The 12,475-nt window shown below is 39.3% G+C and overlaps 1 protein-coding gene across 1 annotated transcript in view; it reads left to right on the top strand.

Annotated features, from left to right (window-relative positions):
• Positions 1-3,579: 3,579 nt before the first annotated feature.
• The window catches only part of myo1eb (myosin IEb), a 26,604-nt gene continuing 17,708 nt past the window's right edge, over positions 3,580-12,475 (top strand). Inside the window, exons 1-4 of the mRNA XM_062029837.1 lie at positions 3,580-3,815; positions 8,614-8,751; positions 12,116-12,205; positions 12,293-12,387. Coding sequence (XP_061885821.1) covers positions 3,813-3,815; positions 8,614-8,751; positions 12,116-12,205; positions 12,293-12,387 — 326 coding nt within the window. The 5' untranslated portion in view covers positions 3,580-3,812. The remainder of the gene's footprint in view (positions 3,816-8,613; positions 8,752-12,115; positions 12,206-12,292; positions 12,388-12,475) is intronic.

Raw genomic sequence — 12,475 nt, 5'->3', positions numbered from 1 at the left:
CCTGGAGCATCTGGACTCCCCAGGAACCTACGCTAGGATCCTGTTTGTGGACTTCAGCTCTGCCTTCAACACCATCCTCCCTGGACTGCTACGAGACAAGCTCTACCAGCTCAGCGTGCCCGACTCCCTCTGCAGTTGGATTAATGACTTCCTGACAGACAGAAGACAGCACGTACGGCTGGGGAAGATTGTCTCGGACAGTCGAACCACAAACACTGGTACTCCTCAGGGCTGTGTACTATCCCCCTGGCTCTTCTCCCTGTATACAAACTGCTGCACCTCCAGTCACCAATCCGTAAAACTGCTCAAGTTTGCGGATGACACCACCCTCATCGGGCTCATCTCGAATGGCGATGAGTCCGCCTACAGGAGAGAGGTGGACCGGCTGACGTCCTGGTGCAGCCTCAACAACCTGGAGCTGAACGCCCAGAAAACAGTGGAGATGATCATGGACTTCAGGAAAGTCACAGCCCCACCATCCCCCCTCACCCTGATTGACTCTCCCACCCCCGTCCCCATTGTGGACTCCTTCCGTTTCTTGGGCACCACCATCACCCAGGACCTCAAGTGGGAGCTGACCATCAGCTCCCTCATCAAGAAGGCCCAGCAGAGGATGTACTTCCTGCGGCAGCTGAGGAAACTTAGGTGCCGACCGAGATGCTGGTGCAGTTTTACTCAGCCATCATAGAGTCCATCCTGACCTCCTCCATCACAGTGTGGTTCCCCGGCGCCACAGTCCAGCATAAGAATAGACTGCAGCGCATCGTACGTGCTTCTGAGAAGGTGATTGGCTGCAAGCTCCCATCCCTCCAGGACTTGTTCTCCTCCAGGACCAGGAGGCGTGTGGGTCGGATCACAGCTGACTCTTCTCAACCTGGACACACACTATTCTCCCCTCTCCCCCAGGCAGGAGACTACGCTCCATCCAGACCCACACCTCCCGCCACCTGAACAGTTTTTTCCCCTCGGCCATCAGGCAAATGAACAATAACTCCTAACAGCAGCTCCTTGAATTTCTTGAATTCCTTATAAGTCTATCTGATAGCTCAGTCACAGCTCTTTTTATACCAAATATGTGTTATATGTGTTTTATGTTGCACGATTGCACCAAGAAAAATTCCTAGTTTGTGAACCCGTTCTCAAACAATGGCAATAAAACGATTCTGATTCTGATTCTGATTCTGATGTAATGCCTTCATTATAACACTTATATAAGACTTTTAAAGTCATTTTGATAGTAGGCTAATATAGCTAATATAGACACTTACATCATGTGTTGTCTTCATTATAACACTTATACAAGACTTTTAAAGTCATTTTGATAGTAGGCTAACATAGCTAATATAGACACTTACATCATGTGTTGTCTTCATTATAACACTTATATAAGACTTTTTAAAGTCATTTTGATTGTAGGCTAATATAGACACTTACATCATGTGTTGCCTTCATTATAACACTTATATAAGACTTTTAAAGTAGTTTTGATAGTAGGCTAATATAGCTAATATAGATACTTACATCATGTGTTGCCTTCATTATAACACTTATATAATACTTTTAAAGCCATTTTGATAGTAGGCCAATATAGCTAATATAGACACTTACATCATGTAATCAATCAATCAATCAATCAATGTTTATTTATATAGCCCTAAATCACAAGTGTCTCAAAGGGCTGTACAAGCCACAACGACATCCTCGGTACAGAGCCCACATAGCTAATATAGCTGATATAGAGTCTATATTAGCTATATTAGCCTACTATCAAAATGGCTTTAAAAGTATTATATAAGTGTTATAATGAAGCCATTTTGATAGTAGGCTAATATAGCTAATATAGAGTCTATATTAGCTGTATTAGCCTACTATCAAAATGGCTTTAAAAGTATTATATAAGTGTTATAATGAAGGCAACACATAATGTAAGTGTCTACATTAGCTATATTAGCCTACTATCAAAATTACTTTAAAAATCTTATATAAGTGTTATAATGAAGGCATTACATGATGTAAGTGTCTATATTAGCTATATAAGCCTACTATCAAAATGGCTTTAAAAGTCTTATATAAGTGTTATAATGAAGGCAACACATGCTGTAAGTATCTATATTAGCTATATTAGCCTACTATCAAAATGACTTTAAAAGTCTTATATAAGTGTTATAATGAAGGCAACACATGATGTAAGTGTCTATATTAGCTATATTAGCCTACTATCAAAATGACTTTAAAAGTCTTGTATAAGTGTTATAATGAAGACAACACATGATGTAAGTGTCTATATTAGCTATATTAGCCTACTATCAAAATGACTTTAAAAGTCTTATATAAGTGTTATAATGAAGGCATTACATGATGTATGTGTCTATATTAGCTATATTAGCCTACTATCAAAATGACTTTAATTCTTATATAAGTGTTATAATGAAGGCAACACATGATGTAAGTGTCTATATTAGCTATATTAGCCTACTATCAAAATGACTTTAAAAGTCTTATATAAGTGTTATAATGAAGGCAACACATGATGTAAGTGTCTATATTAGCCTACTATCAAAATGACTTTAAAAGTCTTATATAAGTGTTATAATGAAGGCATTACATGATGTAAGTGTCTATATTAGCTATATTAGCCTACTATCAAAATGACTAATTCTTATATAAGTGTTATAATGAAGGCAACACATGATGTAAGTGTCTATATTAGCTATATTAGCCTACTATCAAAATGACTTTAAAAGTCTTATATAAGTGTTATAATGAAGGCAACACATGATGTAAGTGTCTATATTAGCCTACTATCGAAATGACTTTAAAAGTCTTATATAAGTGTTATTATGAAGGCATTACATGATGTAAGTGTCTATATTAGCTATATTAGCCTACTATCAAAATGACTTTAAAAGTCTTGTATAAGTGTTATAATGAAGGCAACACATGATGTGTCTATATTAGCTATATTAGCCTACTATCAAAATGACTTTAAAAGTCTTATATAAGTGTTATAATGAAGGCATTACATGATGTAAGTGTCTATATTAGCTATATTAGCCTACTATCAAAATTACTTTAATTCTTATATAAGTGTTATAATGAAGGCAACACATGATGTAAGTGTCTATATTAGCTATATTAACCTACTATCAAAATGACTTCAAAAGTCTTATATAAGTGTTATAATGAAGGCAACACATGATGTAAGTGTCTATATTAGCCTACTATCAAAATGACTTTAAAAGCCTTATATAAGTGTTATAATGAAGGCATTACATGATGTAAGTGTCTATATTATAGACACTTACATCATGTAATGCCTTCATTATAACACTTATATAAGGCTTTTAATTTTTTGAGGCTCCAGACAGATATTGTTTTTTGTATTATTGGTCCAATATGGCTTTTTTCAACATTTTGCGTTGCCGACCCCTGACCTCGTTCTACAGGAAAACCTCCTCACACGGCGTCCTGTGTGAGCGAAATCAATACAGCAATGTGTCATTCTCTCATCCTGACAGCAGGGGTCAGCAGCACCAAAAAAAAAGAGGAAAAAAAAGAAAAAAAAAGACCTCTGTTTTCCCTAAGAATTCCTCAAGCAGCAGGGGAAGGGGGAGGTGGGGGCGGAGCCTCACCTGTCCACACCTGTAGAGACTGGAGACCACTGCTCGAAACCTGCACTGACTTTACGGGCAGAACCTGAGATTAACTCATGTGGATTCAAATGTACAGGAGAGGATTTGTCTGATGTGCTTTCTTGTGGATCGCCTTCGACTTTCAACGTCCACCTGAAGGCGGAAGTGAGAGGAGCAAACATGGTGAGTCACTCCCTCATCCCGATCCTGGCTGTTAAGGCTCTCACCTCGGTTCCTAGTTTTGGTGTGGACCTTCTGGTCCCGGTCTCTGGTTCTGGTGGTGACAGTCAGGACACAAGTTTGTTGTCAGGATAAAGAAAGCTGCAGTAGAACAAACAGAAAACATCAACATAAAAAGTTATGCTAGCTCTTGATGTTAGCGCCAATGCTGTGACACGCGCATGCGCAGTGTGCAAAGTTCCATGTCCACCAACATGACCCAACAGGACTTTGAAATGCTGGGAATTTTTAGGAGGAGACACGCCTCTGGAATTGTTGACATTCATTGTGAAGATACAGTATTATGAGGACATTATATGGGGCGGTATAGCTCGGTTGGTAGAGTGGCCGTGCCAGCAACTTGAGGGTTCCAGGTTCCATCCCCGCTTCCGCCATCCTAGTCACTGCCGTTGTGTCCTTGGGCAAGACACTTTACTCACCTGCTCCCAGTGCCACCCACACTGGTTTAAATGTAACCTTAGATATTGGGTTTCACTATGTAAAAGCGCTTTGAGTCACTAGAGAAAAGCGCTATATAAATATAATTCACTTCACTTATGAAGACATTATGGCAGGGGTGTCAAACTCATTTTAGCTCAGTTCAGTTCAGTTTTAGTTTATTTCCAACATGCACACGATACAATGTAATGCATCACACAAATTCCAGTTGTTTCATTACAGCACGTCCGAAAAGGAGTAGGAAGAAGCAGAGCTTTTTTAATCCTATACTCCTTTTCATACCGTAGCCATTTAATTCAATTTCCTTGTTCTCTGTAACAGAACAGTGAACAAATAAATAATAAACCATAGTAAGCATACAAATATTAAATACCGGTACATAAATAATCTTTGTCGCAATAAAAAAAAAGGGTTCAATATGTTCATCATAATTCTTGTTCTGTGTACTTTGTGAACACTTGTAGTTTGAACAGTCTCTTAAACTGAATCATATTGGTGCTTTGTTTGATTTTTTTGGTTAATCCGTTCCATAACTTCAATCAATCAATCAATCAATGTTTATTTATATAGCCCTAAATCACAAGTGTCTCAAAGGGCTGCACAAGCCACAACGACATCGTCGGTTCAGATCTCACATAAGGGCAAGGAAAAACTCACAACCCAGTGGGATGTCAATATGAATGACTATGAGAAACCTTGGAGAGGACTGCAGATGTGGGTGACCCCCCCTCTAGGGGAGACCGCAGTGTTTCCCACACATTCATTTGTTTGTGGCGGCCCGCCACGAAAGAATTAAGGCCGCCACAAAATTTATTTATTTATTTTTTTTTTTGTCCTGTCCAGCTTCTCAGGCAAATCATATAGTTGATGTAGATGCCCATATCGGCTGTTCAGATTTACTTTACAAAAGAGAAGTGTAGGATCAAGATTTTTGGAGCTCTTTGTTCAGTGGATCAGATGTTTGATGAAGCTTTGTGTCTATCTACCAGCACTACTGTTTTCTGTTTATTTGTTACTGACTGTGGCAGGACACCTCTGCCTCGGTTTCACTTTATGTTGCTGGTAAATATTATGGTTGTAGTAGTTGGCTAAAGTTAAATTATTTAGTATGCACTAATTAAAGGGGCAGAGCTTTAAGAGACATTTTAGCTTTTATATTTTTATAAGATATATTTTTTGTAAGAACCACAATTAATAAATATATTTCAGTGAATAATTTATTGTTCAAATTTGTATATAAATATGTACATAAAGTGTTGTAATTATATTGTAAAATGGATGGATGGATGGACGTTTAAAACAAAACTGTTGTTATTAATTAGTTAGTATACATTTTTTGAGCCTTTTGAGAGAAAATCATATCATTGTAGTAAATTATGCAAATTACTCGATGATGTCACGGTGACCCCGCCCATAGCCACGCCCATAGCCACGCCCCCACCGCCACAGGTATCTTGGCAGTTTATGGGAAACACTGGACCGGATGCAATGGATGTCGAGTGGGTCTAGCATAATATTGTGAAAGTCCAGTCCATAGTGGATCTAACATAATAGTGAGAGTCCAGTCCATAGTGGATCTAACATAATAATGAGAGTCCAGTCCATAGTGGGGCCAGCAGGAGACCATCCCGAGCGGAGACGGGTCAGCAGCGCAGAGATGTCCCCAACCGAGTTCTTTGAACGCAGATTTCTTGCCGTGACATATGGTACAATTAAATCGGCAAGATAGGATGGAGCTAGACGGTGTAGTATTTTATACGTTAGTAGTAAAACCTTAAAATCACATCTTAAGTGCACAGGAAGCCAGTGCAGGTGAGCCAGTATAGGCGTAATATGATCAAACTTTCTTGTTCTTGTCAAAAGTCTATAACTTAATTCTACATACTGATATGATAAAGGGGGCAGCACGGTGGAACATGGGTTAGTGCATGTGCCTCACAATACGAAGGTCCTGAGTAGTCCTGAGTTCAATCCCGGGCTCGGGATCTTTCTGTGTATAGTTTGCATGTTCTCCCCGTGACTGCGTGGAATCCCTCCGGGTACTCCGGCTTCCTCCCACCTCCAAAAACATGCACCTGGGGATAGGTTGATTGGCAACACTAAATTGGCCCTAGTGTGTGAATGTGAGTGTGAATGTTGTCTGTCGATCTGTGTTGGCCCTGCAATGAGGTGGCGACTTGTCCAGGGTGTACCCCGCCTTCCGCCCGAATGCAGCTGAGATAGGGTCCAGCACCCCCCGCGACCCCAAAAGGGACAAGTGGTAGAAAATGGATGGATGGATATGATAAAGGTTTGAAGTGTTGTACGAGCATACAAATGTTTTAAATGAGATTTTCCTCCAATGTTATATTTCTCCTCTTTTGTTGAGAAGAATTGTACATTCTTGGCTAGCAGGTTATAATTGGCTTTGTACAGAATATTAGCTGTTTGCAAATGCACCCAATCGTTGAATTTCAATAATTGTGATTTAATAAATAAAGGGTTTGTGTGTTCTCTATATGCAACATTATGTATTATTCTAATTGATCTTTTTTGTAACACAGTTAGTGAATGAAGCGCCCGTTTGTAGTCGTTTCCCCATATTTCTACACAATAACTCAGATATCGTAACACTACTGAGCAGTAGAGAATATGAAGTGATTTTTGATCTAGAACATGTCTTGCTTTATTCAGCTCAGGGGCCGCATGGAGGAAAATCTGGGCACACGCGGGGCCGGACGATTAAAACTAAAAACTTCAGATTGTTTTCTTTGTCTTACTTTGGCCGAAAATAGAACAAACACATTCTGAAAATATTACAATAAAAATATAGAAAAAAATACCTGGCAGCAGTAAAATTAAGATGCATGAAGGAAAGTGAATGAATGTTTATAACTGAATAAATTTACATATGCATAAAAATGTGTTTTCTCTCCTATTATTATTTTTTAAATGAATTAAGTAACATTTATGACAACCTGTTTCCAAAACACAATATAGAATGTGAGTTATAACAGGATAATGCATACATTTATCATTTGTTTACAAAAGGGTTACAAAAAAGTGGCATCCCAAAAATTTACTGTGGGACTCCGTTTTTATGACTTGATGGCCAGGGACCCCATTTTGAAAATTCCTAGCACCAAAACTGATGAATTATTGGTGCGTGCAAAACATCAGCAGGCGACTGTGGCCTGCGGGCCAGTTCTAATACTAATCAAATATCATCCCGGGGGCCATAGATAATTCATTCGCGGGGGCCTTGACTTTAACACAACTGCATTATGGTGACCTTTAAGAGGACATTATGGCAGGGGCGTCAAACTCATTTTAGCTCAGGGGCCGCATGAAGGAAAATCTGTGCACACACGGGGCCAGACGCTTAAAATCATGGCATTAAAACTAAAAACTTCAGATTGTTTTCTTTGTCTTACTTTGGCCAAAAATAGAACAAACAAATTCTGAAAATATTACAATAAAAATATATTTTAAAAAAATACCCGGCAGCAGTAAAATTAAAATGCACGAAGGAATTAATGTTTATAACTGAATAAATTTACATATGCATAAAAATTTGTTTCCTCTCCTATTATTATTTTTTAAATGAATTAAGTAACGTTTATGACAACCTGTTTCCAAAACACAATATAGAATGTGAGTTATAACAGGATAATGCATACATTTATCATTTGTTTTCAAAAGGGTTACAAAAAAGTGGCACCCCAAAAATTTACTGTGGGACCCTATTTTTATGACTTGATGGGGTCCCCGGGGCCCCATTTAGAAAATTCCTAGAGCCAACACTGATGGAGTATTTGTGCGTGCTAAACATCAGCCGGCGGCTGTGGCCTGCGGGCCGGTTCTAATACTAATCAAATATCATCCCGGGGGCCATAGATAATTCATATGACATAAAACCTCTTAGACACCTGCTTTGATCTTTTGAACTTTATCCTCGGTTTCAAGTCCTGGCGAGCAAAAATTGTCCTCACGGTGCCACGGCCTGAATGGGTGTCTCCGAAGGATTGTTAATACAGACTCATTCCAAAGACTATAAAAATGGGACCCATTACCTCCCTGTTTGGCACTCTGCATCAAGGGTTGGAATTGGGGGTTAAATCGCCAAAATGATTTCCGAGCTGCTCACTGCTCCCCTCACCTCCCAGGGGGTGGAATAAGGGGATGGGTCAAATGCAGAGAATAATTTCACCACGCCTAGTGTGCGTGTGACTATCAGTGGTACTTTAACTTTAACGTTTTAACTTTAATGACGTGCGTAATCATGTCCTCTAAAATAGCGAATGTGCTTGCCCCGCCCACACAGGGCAGTAAGGAGCAATATCATTGGCTGGCCCAGAACGTGAAGGTGAGCGGCGTGGATGACATGGTGCTCCTGTCCAAAATCAATGAAGACGCCATCACGGACAACCTGAAGAAGAGATACATGGACGATTACATTTTTGTATCCTGACACACAAACAAACACACATACACACACACACACACACACACACACACACACACACACACACAGACCCCACATTAATGGTTCGATATGAAAGTATTTTTGTAGCAAAACTACTTGATTTGTGTGTGCATGTATTCATTTGTGTGTGCGTTAAAAAAAATCAGCTTGTGCGAATTTTGATGTGTTTTTGTTTTTAAAAAAAGTGTGTGTCTGTATCTCTGTGTGTGTGTAATCAGATCTGTGTGTGCGTGTTGTTTGTGTGTCTGTATTTTGATTTGTGTGTGTAAAAAAGGTCTGCCCGTCTGAATTTCAATCCGTGTGTGTAAAAATACGTGTGTCTGTGTCTCAATTTGTGTGTGCGTGTTTTAATTTGTATGTTTGTATTTCAATTTATGTGTAAAAAAAATCAGTCAGTTTGAATTTCAATCTTTGTGTGTGTACAAAAAAATGTGTGTGTCTGTATCTCAATCTGTGTGTGTAATCAGATTTGTGTGTTTGTGTTTTGATCTGTGTGTCGTATTTCGATTTGTATGTGTATAAAAAATCTGTCCGTCAAAATTTAAATCCGTGTGTGTAAAAAAATGTGTGTGTCTGTATCTCAATCTGTGTGTGTAATCAGATCTGTGTATGCGTGTTTTGATTTGTGTGTCCGTTTTTTGATTTGTGTGTGAAAAAAAATGTGTCCGTCCGAATTTCAATCTGTGTGTGTAAAAATATGTGTTTGTCTGTATCTCAATCTGTGTGCATGTATTTCGATTTGTGTGTGAAAAATAATCAGTCCGTTCGAATTTCGATCTTTGTTTGTGTAAAAAAAAAAAAATGTGTGTGTCTGTATCTCAATCTGTGTGTGCGTGTGTATGTGTGTGTGGGTGTGTATAATCCGATCTGTGTGTTTTTTTTAATTTGTGTGGTCGTATTTTAATGTGTGTAAAAAATAAATCTGTCCGTCCGAATTTTGATATGTGTGTTTGTAAATAAAATGTGTGTCCCCGCTTCCGCCATCCTAGTCACTGCCGTTGTGTCCTTGGGCAAGACACTTTACCCACCTGCTCTCAGTGCCACCCACACTGGTTTAAATGTACTTTAGATATTGGGTTTCACTATGTAAAAGCGCTTTGAGTCACGAGAGAAAAGCGCTATATAAATATAATTCACTTCACTGTATCTCAATCTGTGTGTATGTAATCAGTTCTGTGTATGCGTGTTTTATTTGTTGGTCTGTTTTTCGATTTGTGTGTTTTAACAAAAAAAAATCAGTCTGTCTGAATTTCAATCTGTGTATGTGTGTCTGTATCTCAATCTGTGTGTCTCATCAGATTTGTGTGTGCGTGTTTTAATTTGTGTGTCCGTATTTGGATGTGTGTGTGTGTGTGTGTGTGTGTGTGTGTGTGTGTGTGTGTGTGTGTGTGTGTGTGTGTGTGTGTGTGTGTGTGTGTGTGTGTGTGTGTGTGTGTGTGTGTGTGTAAAGAAAATCTGTCTGTCCAAATTTCTGTGTTTAAAAAAAAATGTCTGTATCTCAAGCTGTGTGTGTAATTAAATTTGTGTAGGCGTGTTTTAATTTGTGTGTCCGTATTTCGATGTGTGTGTAAAAAAATATTTATTTCTGTCCGAATTTCATGTGTATAAAGTGAGTGTGTCTGTATCTCAATCTGTGTGTGTGTGTAAATAGATTTGTGTGAGCGTCTTTTAATTTGTGTTCGTCTTTCGATCTGTGTGTGTGTGTGTTTCCATGCAGCGATCTGAACGTGTATAAAGATGTGTCTGTCTGCAACGTCACCTTTGCTTTCCCCATACTCACCACTAGTCGGCGCCTTGCACCCACTCGTGTTATTCTGTGGCAAGGTCAACCACAATAGAGTCTCAGTGACACACGCTGAGAAAAACTAACGTGTTCACAGACACACATTTTCTTTTACACGCACACACACGTCGAAATTCGGACGGACAGATTTTTTTTTTACACACACACTCACACAAATTAAAACATGCACACAAGGATCTGATTACTCACAGATTGAGATACAGACACACAAAGGTTACACGGCAGAAGTGTCACAAAAGTCACGTGTAAAAAGACAGCCAATCAGGGTTCCTGCTATACAAATCTGAATACACGGACACACACATTTTTTTACACACACACATTTCAAAATACACGCACACAAATGGCAATTCGGACACAAATTAAAACACGCACACTCGAATCTGATTACACGCACACAGATTGATATACAGAAACACAAAGTACACGGACACGTGAATCTGAGTACAAACACACACACAGATTGATATACAGACACACAATATATTACACGGACACATGAATCTGAGTACACACACATACAGATTGATATACAGACACACAATACAGTACATGGACACATGAATCTGAGTACACACACAGATTAATATACAGACACACAATACAGTACATGGACACTTAAATCTGAGTACACACACACACACACACACACACATTGATATACAGACACACAATACAGTACACGGACACTTGAATCTGATTACACACACAGATTGATATACAGACACACAATACAGTACACGGACACATGAATCTGAGTACACACACACACAGATTGATATACAGACACACAATACAACACACGGACACGCAAATCTGAGTACACACACAGACAGATTGATATACAGACACACAATACAACACACGGACACGCAAATCTGAGTACACACACAGACAGATTGATATACAGACACACAATACAGTACACAGACAAGTGAATCTGAGTACACACACACACACAGATTGATATACAAACACACAATACAGTACAGGGACACGTGAATCTGATTACACACACAAACCGACTGATATACAGACACACAATACAGTACACGGACACCTGAATGTGAGTACACACAGATTGATATACAAACACATAATACAGTATATGGACACCTGAATCTGAATACACACACACACAGATTGATATACAGACACACAATACAGTATACGGACACGTGAATCTGAGTACACACACACAGATTGATATACAGACACACAATAAAGTACACGGACACCTGCATCTGATTACACACACACACAGATTGATATACAGACACACAATACAGTACACGGACACGCAAATCTGAATACACGCACACACACAGATTGATATACAGACACACAATACAGTATATGGACACGTGAATCTGAGTACACACACACACACACGGATTGATATACAGACACGCAATACAGTACACGGACACCTGAATCTTGAGTACACACACACAAATTGAGATACGCATTGTTTTGCTACAATAATACTTCCGTAGTTCTACTTCTTCTCCTTCCACCTTAACTGGCTTTTTTCAGACCTACATTGGACCCGTTCTGATCTCCGTCAACCCATTTAAACAGCTTCCATATTTTACTGAACGAGAAGTGGAACTCTACCAGGGAGCGGTACCACACACACACACACACACGTGCACGCACACACACACATGTTGTGTAATATTTTGCTTGGTCGACCCCCTCGCTCCCACCAAGGCCCAGTATGAGAACCCGCCTCACATCTACGCTCTGGCTGACAACGTGTACCGCAACATGATGATTGACTGCGAGAACCAGTGTGTCATCATCAGGTGGGCGGGGCTTTAACCGAAGTGTCCCGAAAGAGGGATACAAAAAAATAATAATATAGTGGTACACTTGGGTTCCTGAAGCATACTC

Source organism: Entelurus aequoreus, linkage group LG20, assembly GCF_033978785.1.
Source record: "Entelurus aequoreus isolate RoL-2023_Sb linkage group LG20, RoL_Eaeq_v1.1, whole genome shotgun sequence".
Taxonomy (NCBI): domain Eukaryota; kingdom Metazoa; phylum Chordata; class Actinopteri; order Syngnathiformes; family Syngnathidae; genus Entelurus; species Entelurus aequoreus.
The sequence above is the reverse complement of the archived record's forward strand: the minus strand, read 5'-3'. Positions and strand labels throughout refer to the sequence as shown.